Source organism: Pecten maximus, chromosome 14 (assembly GCF_902652985.1).
Source record: "Pecten maximus chromosome 14, xPecMax1.1, whole genome shotgun sequence".
Taxonomy (NCBI): Eukaryota; Metazoa; Mollusca; class Bivalvia; order Pectinida; family Pectinidae; genus Pecten; species Pecten maximus.
In genome coordinates, this window is record NC_047028.1 from 25,215,750 (window position 1) to 25,232,479 (window position 16,730).

Below are 16,730 nucleotides of genomic sequence, written 5' to 3' on the forward strand. Positions count from 1 at the left end.
AATTCTTACTGATGTTATCACATTAGATTATGATGTCGTGTTTTACCATGTCTACCCTGTAACGTAAATCTATCTATATGTGTGTATGTGTGTGAGAGAGAGAGAGATTTATATAAGTGTCTTGACACTTGTTTCTGATTCTTTTTCGTATAATTTATATGCTATATACATATATAATTAAATTGAAATTGTAAAATAAAAACAGTTTAAAATAATACCATGGACAGGTAAAATTCTATATGCATAACCCATAGAAGAGTTGTCATGTATTTTGTAATTAAAACTTGCACGCTAAAATAATGTCAATATTGACATTAAATATACATAGAGATATAATATAAACCATATCAAAAAAATAATATGTGGCATATTTGTCCTCACTTAAAGGGGTGTTAGTAATATCTTTTAACTCGGTAAATAAATTGCACATGATTATCGGAATTATTATTCATAAATAAAAACTTATACCTGCCGCGTCACCAGTTAGAAGATATGCACGTAATTTGTCCTCTTTAATTTATAATTTTTCGCGCTTATCCGTTTTTGGGATGATAGTTCTGATAAAATCCTATATCTATACGTAATTTGATTTGACGTAAGATATATATCATAACTATGAGTCTGTAAATAAGAAAACCCGGACACAATTATGATATTGACTTACGCCTACACGAACCACAATTACTATCATGCTTGCTTTGTTTCGTTTGTTTGTTTGCTTTTGTTATGAAATTATGCCTTCAGAATTCCCGATATTAGATTTCATCTATCATATGATTTTTCGTGAGATTTTCCTTCTTGACTTTGTAAGAAGTCGTCCCCGTTCGTGAACTACTCCTCAACTAGACTATCCCGTAATATACACAGTTGATTAAATTATTGTCACTGCATGATGATTTCGCTTAATCTTAGCCTAAAATAACATATTCATCTTACACTAGACCTTATTTCACTAAATAGTGCCTACGACACATGTTATATCACTTTAAAATGCCCACGACACATGTTATATCACTTTATAGTGCCACGACACATGTTTTATCATTTTATAGTGCCACGACACATGTTTTATCATTGTATAGTGCCTTATAGTCCCACGACACATGTTTTATCACTTTATAGTGCCACGACACATGTTTTATCATTTATAGTGCCACGACACATGTTTTATCATTTTATAGTGCCACGACACATGTTTTATCATTGTGTAGTGCCTTATAGTCCCACGACACATGTTTTATCACTTTATAGTGCCACGACACATGTTTTATCATTTTATAGTGCCACGACACATGTTTTATCATTTTATAGTCCCACGACACATGTTTTATCATTTTATAGTGCCACGACACATGTTTTATCATTTTATAGTGTCACGACACATGTTTTATCATTTTATAGTGCCACGACACATGTTTTATCATTTTATAGTGTCACGACACATGCTAGATCACTTTATAAAGCCCACGACACATGTCATACATACCGGAGTTTTCTATTCTGTAACATGTAGTGTTTACATCATTCATACTTGATGTAATAAATATAAACATATTGACAAAATTTGTATTTTCAATTATATTTTATTACACATCATCGTCATAAGCCATATCACACCTTAGTTAACGCTAACAAACAACCACACACATATATACACTGGACACGCACGCTTATACACATGTTATGCTGTCACACAAGGTAATAAATAATAAGATGACGTCACACACCACATGAGTCTAATATTTTGGAACATATGTGAGTCAGATGGAAAGGCGATTTTCGTACATTTTTTAAACAGTAATATAATGCACTTATCGAACGCCGTTACATTGCTCACTTAGGTCGAGAAATGGTAAGTGTCACTATCTTAACCATGGGTTACAAATAGTTAGTAATGTCACATATAAGATTAATCAATCTTTAAATTAGCAACTTTTGAATATCCATATAATTAAAGAGAAAACTACATATTAAGCCAGTACATGCACATGCATGACTCTGACAAATTCTGATATTTGAACGAGAAAAAAAAAGAGAAAAAAATAGAACTTCGGTTAAAAATTACTACCAGAGTATTCGATGATGAATCACTAAAAATGTAAACAGCCGTAGAAGCAACAAGAAATATGTAAACAAAATAACAGTCGTCACAGAATGATATCCTAACCTTTTTCATAACAACTTTTAACAACAACCTCACTAACATATACATATATGTGTATATAACATACAGTGTAACATCGTGAAGCATTCATCCTAGGTCTTTCCTCTCTATCGCCAGCAGCAACACCTGCCGTACAGGAGACAAAGAGAAAGTGGAAAAGATTGCTGAGGTGATTAGATAATGATATTCCGACCTACTTCACACAATAGCTTAAACAATATCTCATACACGTGAACACAAAGTATAGGTTTAAAATCGTTAAATATTCGCCTCGGGATTACTTTATTGTAATCAGTTTTACTTTTAAACGGGAGAGATATCTCCACTCAAAGTCAAAATCTGAAATTCTTTACACATTGTTTCCTTCACAAAAGTGTTACGTATCTCAAAACAGAGAGCGAGGGTAGAAAACGCCAAATAAATGTGCAGATAAATAAGGATACAAATTCAGTAATCAAACTTCTTAGCCAATGAACCAATCTGAAATAAGGTATGCGTACAATTCGTCGTTTTTTTTCATACATAGATACCAAAAATAGTGTATTTTAATAATTGATACGCAATCTTACATGATAAATCTTGTATTTCAATAATTACCAAATGACTAATAGTTCATCAACTTCACGTTATGATATATTTTTGGTAAAACGATTTGACGAAATCACAATGTAAGCAGTAACTTACATACAATATATATATATAATAGTGTATATTTGACCGATACACTAACAACGAAAACTGCATTGTAGTGCATAGGCAATATACAAACCATTGTAAAGATGTATAAAGCATAGATTAGATTTTAAAGTATAAAGTGGGATTTCAGCGATAAGGGATAAAAACGGACTACTTTTAAAGTTGTTTCTCTATCGATACAGAGATTCAAAAGCATATCACTTGTAACAAGAGTGAAGAAATCGATATTACATAAATAATAAATACAGAAAAAAAAAATCAATTGACAAAAAGAAACAACTTTAAAAGTAAGTCATATGTTGAACTAATTTAGTGGATTGTCATATTAGTATCATAGCTCTGATTATGACATACATACTTGATTCAGCACCCACAAATTCGTTAGCTTGGTCGTGATATTCACGTGAAATATTAAGAACAACAAATTCCTCAATATCAATACGAACTCAACACAATGCGAATACACATACATCTTCATAGTACTTTAGAGGGGAAATATTTGCCCTGCGTTGTCTCACCTTTCAACAAAACCTCTTTAAGCCCAATTGCTAGATTCCCCTTGTATACTTGTTTTGTTGTACGATCGTCATCCATGATCAAATATTTCAGGTTTAAAGGCAAAGTGTGGCTTTATACTTATTTCGGCCTTTTTTTAAGGCGAATCGAAGGTATAAGATACATTGAACGGCAAAGGTTCCCCATTATGCAGTAAATATATATATGATAACCGGATTTCCTGATCTTTGATAGATTCTATGATAGTCTGTCAGATTATATGCGTTATCATAATGTTTTTGCATTGCGTGTTTCGCGACTCATTTACATTATAAGTATTGATTCGCACAAAAACACTTCCATGTAAACACTATAAATGTATCTTGATTATTAAACTTGATTATGAAATGTATGTTTGGTTTGATTTTAAATGATTACAAGATATATGCAAATTTTATCTGCTCTATCTAAAATTAATAAATAATGAATCGTCAATGAAATGGTGAATTTTACAGACAAATGAGTCAATACAAATATGACCGATGCCTAACACGGGGCATTAGTAAGGCTTTATGAGACAGACGATACCAGGGCATCTTTCAGAATGCCAATGTGGTTCTTGTCTCGTGTTTTGACTGTACCACTGTACATAAGGACGTTTGGATACCTTAATTCCAACAGTGTTTTGAATCTGGTGTCAGGGTGACACTTCACATATGGTGACCATATTGGTGTTAGGCCAACCATCTTAATGTCATTGGAGACAACAGTGTCATTCTTGTGTTTAATTTTCTTTAGCTCATTACGATACGGGGGTTTCATGCTCTTTTTGTATATCTGAATATTTCGGTGGAATAGGGCCCTCAATTACCATTGCGTCGTTATATGCAGGTGGTGGCGTTCTCTGGTCACCACCATTTAATAAGATAATGTCTTCAATTGACAAGTGCATGCCGGGAAACCGTCGAAGATTAGTCACTTGGCGTCCAGTTTCTGCCGGATACACTGTTCCCGACGATATTTGATAGATACCAGTTTGTTGAGCGTCTTCGTGTGAGAATCCCTCGTTTACATGAGATAAATCCATTGTAGAATTATTTGATGATTCGCTTTGTAGCAAGGCATCCCTGCCCGTACCCACGGGGAAACTTTGTCCATTACTAAATAACGATTCATAGGTAGGTGGCGCTGTAAAACTGCCCGGATCTACAGGTTGGGATTCCAACTGGCCAAAATGGTCACGTGCTGCCTGGGTTCTTGCTGTTCTTGAATGGAGCGCCCTCTTCACTCGAATCTGACGTATACATTGAAGAACTACGACACAGAGAAGGGGGATAAGCACTGACAATCCTGCTGCTAATGCCACCAGTCCATAATCTGGAGATCTGTCCTTTTCGGTATCTGTAGAACGAGTAGAAAATAAAAGATACTGCAAGTTAACAAGGAAATCATAATAAATTAACAAAGAATGTTTAATATAAAACAGCATTGAATATGTAGAGTTTGTTATAAGACACCATAATTACCAAACTTCCTCATCTTGGATAAAGTCGCTGATTTTTAATTCATAATTTAAACATAAAAGTAAAATTTCTTTGTCATTGGAACATTTAAGATATAATTATTCCACAGAAATCAAAACAGTACTACGTCTCAGTGTGTCTATTAAAGGAAGTCTATAAATATGATTTTCTGAAGCTTGGAATCTGAACACATACAGTATTTTTCCATAAAGTTGGTCAATATGAAAAACGAACCAAATCTGTCAGTTTACCTGTGTATGGACAGAAAAAGCGGACCTCATAATCGTGACATTTCATGTTATTTGAGTCGTAGTCATAGCACACTAATCCGTTTCTTGTGCACGGCTCCGACAGATAATCAGGGGCAATAACTCTGGCATTGGTTTCAGTAAATGTCACATCTGATCCAACAACTCGGCATTCTGCCATTTGAGGTTTGTCGTTCCCACATACTGTGTAGCCGTGCTGTGTACACAAAGAGAAAGACAATGGATAACGATCAATACATACGGGTATGTAGACGAAGATTAGTACGACTTTAACCATTACATACACCGCTAGCCCACAACACACACACACACACACACACTATTACACAAACACACATACACAGATCTAGACTTAAAGAAACGTATTTATTGATCATAGTGACTAGCACCTTACATGTATATGTTGAGATCAGGCTTGTGTACAGTCGATAGAGATCGCATTTTAGCTGGCGTTTTATGTATTTAAGACGTTTACTCTCTGGAACAACTGCCCATATGTTTCTTTGACTTTTTCTATGGCCTCACAAATCTTTATTTTTGTTCATATTTTGTCCTCGTTTTATCAATTTAAGGTAGATATCAAGGTTCGTTATCATATTGGCATTCTCTGTTGTTGTTTTTTATTCCTGTATAAATACAATTGTGAAATAATGCAGAATACACGTATCCCACAATCTCAAATATCCCATAGTGTCAAATATCTCATAGTCTGAAATATCTCATTGTCTTAAATATCACACCGTCTCAAATATCACACCGTCTCAAATATCTTATACGCACAAATATCTTCAAGTCCAAAATATATCATAGTTTCAAATATCTTAAAGTCCCAAATATTTCATAGTCTAAATACCACACCTCCTCAAATATCTTCATATCCCAAATATCTTATAGTCACAAATATCCACTGTCTCAAATATTTCAGTCTAAAAAAACTATGTTCATAACGGCTTGTTTATGTTTAGTCCACGCAAAGGTAAAGATTTTCTCTTACACAACCGTGTTTGACGTAAAACAAAACATGCCAAACTTGTCATCGATTGATATTTATGATCACCTGCCACAGGTGTGCAGGTGGTGGCCAGAATAGTCGTGAAGAGACTGGTGCATGTATTAACATATAACATAGAAGCAAGGAAGACAATTTTGACTCGTTCCTTGGACGGACATTGAACTCAAGATCTATGGCACCAACTGACCAACGCCCTCCCAGGAAATACAAGCGGCTACTACCACTGTGCCTACACTACCAAGTTATTTTTAGCCGAAGGAAAATAAAAAAAAAACCCACAAAAAAATGCATCCTATAATTGAACCTCAACATGTTATATGGCGTCTATATGTATTTATTATCTATAATGAATATGTACGTTTCGGTAACAACATCAACCTAATTATATCGGCCTAAATAGTCACTCACCTTCCGTATCGTTACCCAGCTTTGATCATCCCCGGTCTCGTCAGGTAAGCGGTTATACCAGATAGTCCAAGCGCCCCCTAAAATGATACAACCGTGCTGACATAAAGCTTCAATTTAATAAACGTTTCACGAAATAACAAATCATAAAACGTTGGTAATATGCATTGTATATAACATCACATTCAGGCTTCATGATATAACCAGCTAATTGTGTCCTCCGTGACATCATGACCAATCATCGATGAGATTCATGACAAATCATAATAAAGAAACTGAATCATCTTATTTTTAAATCTAAAATCTAGTAATAAGATATTACTGTAATTTCTACATCCTTATGAACTACAGATGATGATAGGAAATGAATTTCTATATCATAGACAGATAACTTAATCAACTACATCCCCAGAGCTACTAGACAGAATGATTAGAAAGATTGTTCTGGTTTTTTGTTGCCTTTTGTGCAACACTATAGATTAAGCTTAAGTATATCGGGTAGCGTCTATGCATCAAGCAGGCAAAGTCCAACGTTGTAATTTTGAGCTGTATGTGGTAATATGATTTCATAGTGATTTGAGTCGATTTTGACCAACCAGCCAATTGTTTTTCTATAGACTTTAGTGCTAACGTTTTGGAGTATATCATTCAAATTCTTGAATTCAATATGTCAATTATGGTTTATAACAAAAGCTAAGGGTCTCATATAACACCTAATCAAAAAAAAAAAAAAAAATTATAAAAAAGAAAAATGAATAAGTTGGGTCCTTCAGCTCAAATATTCTCCAGTGTAGCCATTATGAAAATTGGTGAATTTTGCAGTAAAAATTCTCAAAAATCTGAAATGTTTACCTGTTAATTATCATTAGCTGAACTTTTGTGAAAATATTAAATCAGACCTTCGACATGTATATCAACATTTCTTATGGATAGTTACCTATCAGGTTACATATCTATTTTGTTACTTCATAACATACTGACCAATCAGTGGCTGCCAGACATTTTATCCCTGGCTCAACTATCTATACACAGGGGATGTTTCAAAAGTCTATTTTTTCAATTAGTTGGTTGCTCCCTTATAATGTTTGTCTCTCGGGTGTAGTTTTAACTGTATGTAGTTAGGTGATAAGGAAGGTCTTTCTAGGAATAGTTATAACATGGTTAACCTCGAATCAACACTATAGTTGTAGGATATCCGTAAACCTGTGACATTTGGTGGGAAAATTATATCATATTCATATTCATATAACGTCAACCTCTTGTGGTAACTCCCATCCTGTTTATGCTCTAGATATTCGCTATAGCCAAAACTATCAAGTCATTGGTTACAAAAACTGGTGTTACGCTAGGAAAGTCACGTTTTGCTTCGGCACATTATATGTAAATGTTGGGTTACGAAACTCGATATTTGTGGAAATGTGGCATGGCGTTATCAGAAAACGTGACCTGGGACAATGGATCTTAATATTTATTACGGGTACATCAGTACCGCGTGATCAAGATTCCCGGGTGGTTATATATCTGTCTAAATTTAGCATTTCGGTATTGGGTTTTTACAGTCACGTGTATTTGAGGTGCGGTATAAAAACTATGTCGATAACGTATTTAAAAAAAATATTACCTAATGTCGGCGCTAAAAAATAGTTAAATAACAAAGTTCTATATTACGACTGTCATCCCGGAAGGAAAATCTTTTTTTGCTATCAATGTTATCATTTCATTATCATATCAGTTACTCATGTTTATTCATGATATGCCAATGGGTGTCTATCCTATTTCGTCGGAATTATGAAAGAATAACAGAAACACACACTATCAAACATAATACTCTCAGTTTCCAGACGATTCCGACCAAGGACGAAATCATTCACATGGAAGCTGAGATCTCTTCTGTTGGGGCTGTGGTTTGGGAAGGATACTTTAACACTTGACCCCAGTAGTTCGGGACTGCATATGACGAGAGTCACGTATGCTGTTAAGCAAGGTAGCCATCATTTACCCCAGTGAGATCACGTCGGGAATGACCCACTGTTAAACTACAGGTACCATTTCCCTCCTCAAGGTAGATACATACCTAGGAGTATATATTATATTAACGTATAAACATACATTATGTATTCATCACATCAATGCAATATTTTTTGCATATGTCACTAGTGAAACACACAATGCACCCTGGATGTGCCACTCACAGTCGATTGTGACATCATAATATGGACAATAAAGTTACATCATGAACTGAAAATGAAGCATCGAAAAGGCTGCCTCCTTTAGGATTTTACTTTTACATTTTGATATTAAAATATGTCATCAAGGCTTGTAAAAATAAAAATTCCGAAGGCTCGTTTTATATGAGATGATATATGTGCAGTGGGATATGGATCTGTGTCTGTTCTTGAGAATATCAAAACGGAAGTCCCAATGCCTAAGCCAAACCTGGCTATATACCATCGTATGGCTCTGAAGATCGACCAACATCGTGTCTGACTACGTGAGACTAACATATCGGTGTGAGTGTAAATGATAGCAGTGTGGTCAATAGATCTATTATCAAAGGAAATGAGTCTTATTTTGACAGAGTACACCTACCTACTACTAACAGTGTAACTAAGTACATAATATATATATTATTCACCGTAAATAACCAGAAGGGCGAATCAGGTTGAAGTAAGGGCCGATAGATACCTAGCTATACTATAGTGTTAAATTATTCATTAAGACTTCCAAACACAGCCTACAAGTGTAGAATGTATTGAACGACACATCTGTTTATCAAGAACTCTCTTTTTCGATAAGTATTAGAAATTTGAGATAATTGGGTCGGATCATTGACGTAGTAATGTGACAGCTGTGAGGAAGTGTAGCATGTCCAGTTGTAACTGTGTCTAGTTTCTAATTAACAGGTAGGCAACACCCAGATGTTGTCATTCCTAGCGCTCAGAAAGTAAAGTGTGAATCTTTACGGGCTTTATACCGGTAAAAAAATTATTTTGCAGTGTTTCTATAAAATAACTAGGGTTAGTTAGGGGGTAACTGGTATAAATATAACCCAGTTCATATAGTGTATTGTACAATTACTAGGGTTAGTGGGTTACTGTATTAATCCTAGTTAATATGCATAGCCCCAGGAAGTTTACAGTGTACTGCACAGTAACCTGGAGTAAAATGAAGTACATTGTACAATAACTTGGGTTAGTAGTTACTGTGTGTTAACCTCAGTTAGCATCAGTTAATATACATTACCCATGTAAATATACAGTGTACTGCTGTCAAACAGGGTAAAACACAGTGAACTGTACAATAAATAGGGTTAGTCGGTTTTGTATGTTAACCCCAGGTAACATCATTTAATATACATCACCCATGTAAATATACAATGTACTGCATATTAACCAGGGCTAAAATGGAGTGCTCTGCACAATAACTAGGGTTAGTGGATACTGTATATTAACCCAAGATAACCCAAATTAACTTCAGTTACATTACCCAGGGAAATATACAGCGGTAAAACACAGCGAACTGTACGATAATTTGGGTTAATGGGTACGGTATATTAACCCCGTAATATAAAGATTCTGTCCACTAACTGGGGTCATAACTCTGTGCTACTGGACACTGCGTATCGACCCAAGTTGATATACAGAGTCCTGCAAGCTTATTGGATATATACAATGCGTACTGTATAGTAACTTATTAACTAAGATAAATCGGACGCTGTATACTAACCCCTGCCTACTTACTCTAACTATGGTTTATATGCAGTGTATTGGAAAATGTCCAGGATTGATACGCAGTGTGTTATGTGAATGTTGCACAGTGCCCATTTTTAAAGAATGGTATTCACAGCCCTGTAATGAGCTGGGTTATTACTGTACAGGATACAGTAAAATAAACTGGATAATTACTGCACACCTGGTATAACATATACGATTAGTAATGTACATGTCCGGGATAAATAGACAGTGCCATTGTATTGAACATGGTTATTGTAATAAATTAGGTTATTGAAATGAACAGTAGGGTTATTGATGTTCATGATCAAATACAATCTACAATGAACCGTTTCTAATTGGATTTCAACTAAAAGATATTCTTCAATACTATAATGAATATGTTCATTTCAGTACATGATCAATAATTAGACTTCTATTATAAGATATTCTTCAATACTATAATGAATATGTTCATTTCTGTACATGATCAATAATTAGACTTCTGTTATAAGATATTCTTCTGTACTATAATCAATAGGCTTCTAATACAAAACGCTCTTTAAAATACCCGTTTCAACTCGTCAATTAATTCTAATCCGTCATTCAACCATAAATATGTATGAAAGAAATGTATTGTCAGTTTAACGCGTAGCTTTCAAAACGTTTAAACAAACGATAGTTCGTCTATGATGTAAGATCAATATTATGCTCTGAACTAGAATTTCAAATACCGGCCATTAATTCATACTTAAATGATTGCATTTAATACTATTGTAATATAACGATATAACATTTCAACTGTTACCATGGTTTCTGTCACGTTTTACCACGTGGACGTTAACAAAGGTAATAACAATACATGTTTTATTTAAATAATTTTTTTACCGAAACTGTAATGATGACCAAAATATACGTACAATATTTTGTCAGTCAGTGATGATACAATATTTATTTAATTATCATATACAATTGTTTTATTGTTTAGTATGATGGCATTTCGATGATATTCAACTTTCTTTATATATAAATACATCTTAATCAGCTATAATTACATATTCATGGTATTACGGGTACCTTAGGGTAAACTGATACTGAAACTGTGGTTTTGAACAAAAGGATATAAGCCACGCGTTCGTAACAATGGACGGCATTGCCGTGCTTGCATATCAAAGCAATTGTGATCGATAAAATTGAAAGAAACATATGGACTTACCTGCTCCATTAACGAAATCATATAAATTAATCCACAGAAGAATGTATAAAGGAAAACGAAAAGCGCGTGTTGATGTGACCCTGGCCATGTTGGTACTGAGAGCTGACGTAACTGTGTATTTACCTGTGTGACTAGTGTGTGTATGTATTTACCTGTAAACGTCACGGAAGGCTCAGGTAATTATCATACCTGGACTCTCCCCCGCCTTCTCATTGGACGATATAATTAGCTTGGCATAAGTCCAAAGGTGAGGACATGTAAATATTGAAGGTTGTGTTCAGATGTACATAACGACATGTGTTTGTCCTAATCACAGGAAATGTATGTTTTTTCTTTCTCTTCCTTTGTTTCAGACATTAGTTTCTGTCTGTATAAACTCTACACATGTTTGACTACAGTTCGACATGGGTCTAGTCTTTATTGGACAAATACATTTCAGGCTATCTGACCGTGTCAGTACTGATTTACATCAGCTTCAATGTTCCTTTGTTTGCCGAACACCTGTTATCCGGATATGTTAGGGTATAACAGGTATATATTATATAATTATATAACTATATCCGGTTCGATTGTTTAATTGAAACGAAAACAGCAATGCTAAAAGAAACAGAAATCAAATAAAAATCACGTTCTCTGTCATCAAAACAACACTAACTTACATCACAAAAGATCAAGTTTAATTAAACGTGTGCCATGCGAAGTAACATAAGGGTATTTAGTTCCTCCCTGTCCAAAGTTTGACATTTTGACCTATTTAAAATTCAAAACCCCTGCACATCCTCAGTGCATAGACCTATATGGTATCTTGAATTTAAAATAGATTAAAAGGTCAAACCATGGAGTTGTACTGTAATGCCGAAACAATTATAAACTATAGTATAATAATTGTTAGTTCTATTGTATATATCCCAAAATATGTAAAAGAAACTACTAATATCTTATATCTGTCTGACTTTTGTACAATTTTCTTCTATACATATGATAAGGCAACATAAACAAAATAAAAAATATTCCGAATTGTCAAATTGTAACGAATGTTCTATCGTAGAAATTAAGCTGTCACCTCAAACAAATGATTTTGTTACATAACTACGACAAAATAAGTTTTATATTTAAAGAGTAAATATACTTCATTGCACTTTAAACCTTATATGACTAATAAAATCACACCTGTCTCTAGTGTAAGAAAAATCTTTACCCAACAATCAAATAAATGTACCTTAAACATGCACATAAACGTCCTGAGACATGTACGGGTAATATACATTGTAAATTTAATGAATTTACGACAGACAAACCAGGAACCAAAGCCTTAAAAGAAACGCATGACTCATAACCTCTGTGTAACGCGATTCGACCTACATTTTGACCAATGACTCATCATTTGGCATTCAAAGGGTACATGTGTTACATAGGTATATTTGGCGGGTGTATATATAAGCCTATTCACCCATACGAAAACGGCTGATTTTTCTAGAACATGGATATTTAAAATGTTCCTATCATTTAGTGTTTCGAATAAAACGATTGACTACCTATTATTAAAAGTTCTGTCTAATGTGTTTGCGATCGATATCATTTTCTGTTAAAACTTCCTCGTTTAGATTACCTGTATAATGTATACCCTAATATATTTCGGGTGACGTCATTTAAGTTCTATCTAACGCCGCAATTTACCGTGTGACCTTTGTTCTAATCTGTATTCTGGCTTAGAAACAGGATCTGGTTTGGTTTTACAAAAACTCGAGTATCCTGAAATTGATTTGTGAAAACCATAATTAAAACAGTGAAATATAATTAGTTTTTCATTACCCCTGATAAATATATATTTGATCATAGAACAGAGAGTATTTTATTTCGATTAAAATAAATAGATAAGTAACGTAAAAGGAGGTGCGTTCTGAGAATAACAAGGGTATGGAAAAACCAGTATCTGATGGGGATTGGTCGAGAGTATCCGGTAGCAGGTATCGAAAGCGGATACCAAGGTATTCAGCCAAGAGTCAAGAAAGTCTCTAGCTGATCGTGTTAAGGTACAGATTGTCACTCAACAAAATTATATGGCGTTCAATGAAGTACCAAACAGGACCCCGCGTCACCCTTGTTTGTCCCAAGGAGCTCTCTTACCAGAGGAGGACACGGGTCATATTTGGTGTCGCCTGAGCACTTGTCAGGAAACGTTTTATTAGCTAAACACAATAAACTAACTACTTCAAGGATTCCTTGGTGTTTAGAAATAATATTTTAATTGATCGTGTTCAAATACGATAAAAATGTTTTATAATCTAGAACTGACCCTTTAATAGATGTAAACTTAAGATTTTCCACTAAAAATTCACAGCTGATGAAACAGGTTCTAATTTTACCTCTGACATAAGTAGTATATACTATAGGATGTTAAGGCGTTATAAATTGTACGTAGATCCTCTATAAAAAATGAAGTAGAAGACGCTTACCTTCCGGAACGCCTCTTGTTAGCCTCGTTCTCGTCCAAAAATCTACAAATACAAATTATACTTACATTTTTTGTATATTCACTTTTGACCTTAGCTTTATCGATTGAGTTAGAGAATGATAAAGAGGGGGATTTATTTTCGGGCTAATACTCTATGGGAGTCAATCGCGAATTTAAATCCTTCACGGGTATCTGTAAGAAAATAACATCTTCGGAAGGCGGCCTAGCTATCGGTTACTGATATAAGAGTCTTCAAGACTCCATGAATCTGAGGCAAATTTTCTATATCAGTGTATCATGTATTTGTTGTCAGATTTTTGTACCCGGATTTCAATGACGCATACTTTTACAAGCTTTATCAAATGTAAGGTATGTTTTAGATCGTGCAACATACATATACAGATACAGATACAGATATTTTATTAACGTCTCACCTTTCGTAATTACATTTACATTAAAACATATGATAAATCATCAACGTTTATATTTGGCATGTATTTGAAAATATGTCTTAAACAGTTCAGTTGGCGAAATAAAGTACTCACGAAATCTGTGTGATTTCCAGTATATATTTATGCAGTATAACTTACCTACAATTAACACTATATGTACGAACCCGGATGAATAGGAGGCAGTGTCTAAATAATTATTTACAATTTAGTGCGAATTGCAGATAATAGACAATCAGGTGTGTTTCTAACAAAACAAACAGAAGGAGTAATGTTTGTTCGTTTTAATATTACTCTAAATACAGCATCATCAATGACCACTTTTATTCATAGAAAATCAGATAGAACTAACGTAAAGGTCAATATTCCTAGGTAAATTCTATCTAATGGTCAGCGAATTAAGAAGTTTATGATCATGCATTATTAATTATAATTTTCAAATGTATGGCAGAAAACCTCTAACGAAATTTATTCTTATTAAATCAAAACAGAAATCCAGATGTCACATAATAGTGAATGGATTGTTGTTGCTTCATATTATATTTTAAATGTTAGAATAATTTTGCTGAACAATGTCGTGTATTCAATGTTTCTTGTTAGATATTTCATGATGCCTTCATGTCACATAATATTAGTTCTTGGGCGAATAACTCCCGAATTGGGTCGATGATTTACGTCATAACCTACCTAATGTGCCATCACAACAACCAAAATTTCGTGTAACTTTGGTGCTAGGCTATCGCATGGGCAGCTAAGAAGTGCAGCCAATTTTAGAAGATGTAAAACAAACAAACAAACAAACAAACAAATACAAAAACAAACAAAGAAATGCACATGGGATACTCATACAATGAAGCTCTTCCGCCCATATAGTAGGCTGGAAAAAAACTTATATAGTTACTGTTTGGAAAATGATGCAATGCTAACCCGAAATCTTGATTGTGTGTTTAATTTTAACTAGATTGCCTTTTTTGTGTTTTCATCATGACTCGGATAACTTATCATGTAGTCGCATATTTATACCCGGATCTCAATGACGTATCATTTTACAAGTTTTATCAAATGTAGGATATGTTTTAGATCGTTATACACCTGATTAATCGTCACCGTTATTATTGCGAAATAAGAAAATAAAAGTACAAAATAAAGCGAAAGGTGACGACCGAATGGCAATGAAAATAATTTCGCTTAAATAATACAGATTTTATGACGGGAAATGAGGTACATCTGCAAACAAGCAAATTCTTATCTTTTCCTGTTCATGCCTGTAGTGGTCTAGGCTTGATTTAGTCCCAGAAGTGGGGCCTTCTTCAAAGATATCCTTACCATAAAGCAGAAAAATTTACGTGAAATTTATCGAAAACTAATCAATTCACATAGAATTTGCCAGTCATTGCCTATATATTTTAAAATCCTAATGTACCACCGCCCGCAGTGACAGCCAAACCATCGAGACCTGGACAACATCATCTTTGAATATTGATGGACATCCGTTTAACAATGGTTACATCACGTGATAACAATAGGGGAACATGATGTAATGCATTAATCATTAAAGGATTCAGGATAAAGTCAGTGATGATCGAGCGAAACAATATGGTTTTGTGAAGCTTGTGTACTGAAGACTATATTTGATTAGAACTGCTTCGGAGAGTAAGCGTCTCCTATCTTGTCCAGTGATCCTCAAAAGAGCATTTCTCTTAGAACTGATTTTAGAATAAAAATTACTCCAAATATTTCCTTATATTATGTTGGTTAAGTGGAATATAGTAAACCTATCTTGGAAGGCTAGCGATGTAATTGGATTGAAACACTGATCTAGTTGGTGGTAGATATCTTCTTGTCTGTTCTGTTGAAAAACAAAGTAAGAATGTATTGCATTTTATTATTTTGACATCGAAACAGTGCTATATATACTTCTCCAATGTTTTGGCACATGGTAGTTTGTAAAGACGCCAGCTTCATGTATTGAAGCTAAGCTTTGTTTTACTATATACCTGTTAGACTACTGTATACCTGCCGCAGTCATTGGGCGTCTTTGGGCGTCGTGTTTGGTTTCTACCACTCATCGCATTTTTCTATCTTAAAAGTTGTTCTCTGCACAGTAAAGGAACTTGCAATACCATGCCATAGTTGACCTATTCGTAACCTTTACTTCAAACTTTCAATTTTCACCTAGAAACGAAGGTTGAGAATACATCAATTTTAATAGCAAAAAGAAAAAAGAAACGAAAGAACATTACTGTATTATGCTACAATGTTAACGGCGTTCTTTGGTTGGGTTGTAAGGTCATTGAAGTGACATTACTAACCTATTGATATATGCCCTTAGATCA

At 34.3% G+C, this 16,730-nt stretch overlaps 1 protein-coding gene across 1 annotated transcript; it reads right to left on the reverse strand.

The window, feature by feature from the left end:
* Positions 1 to 1,563: 1,563 nt before the first annotated feature.
* Positions 1,564 to 11,623, reverse strand: LOC117342253. Its single transcript, XM_033904319.1, has 4 exons — positions 11,491 to 11,623; positions 6,568 to 6,644; positions 5,130 to 5,343; positions 1,564 to 4,756 (listed from the first exon to the last, which is right to left on the reverse strand). The coding sequence occupies exons 1-4, from the start codon at positions 11,576 to 11,578 to the stop codon at positions 4,158 to 4,160; spliced, it is 978 nt and encodes a 325-aa protein (XP_033760210.1). The 5' UTR covers positions 11,579 to 11,623; the 3' UTR covers positions 1,564 to 4,157.
* Between the last annotated feature and the right edge of the window lie 5,107 nt (positions 11,624 to 16,730).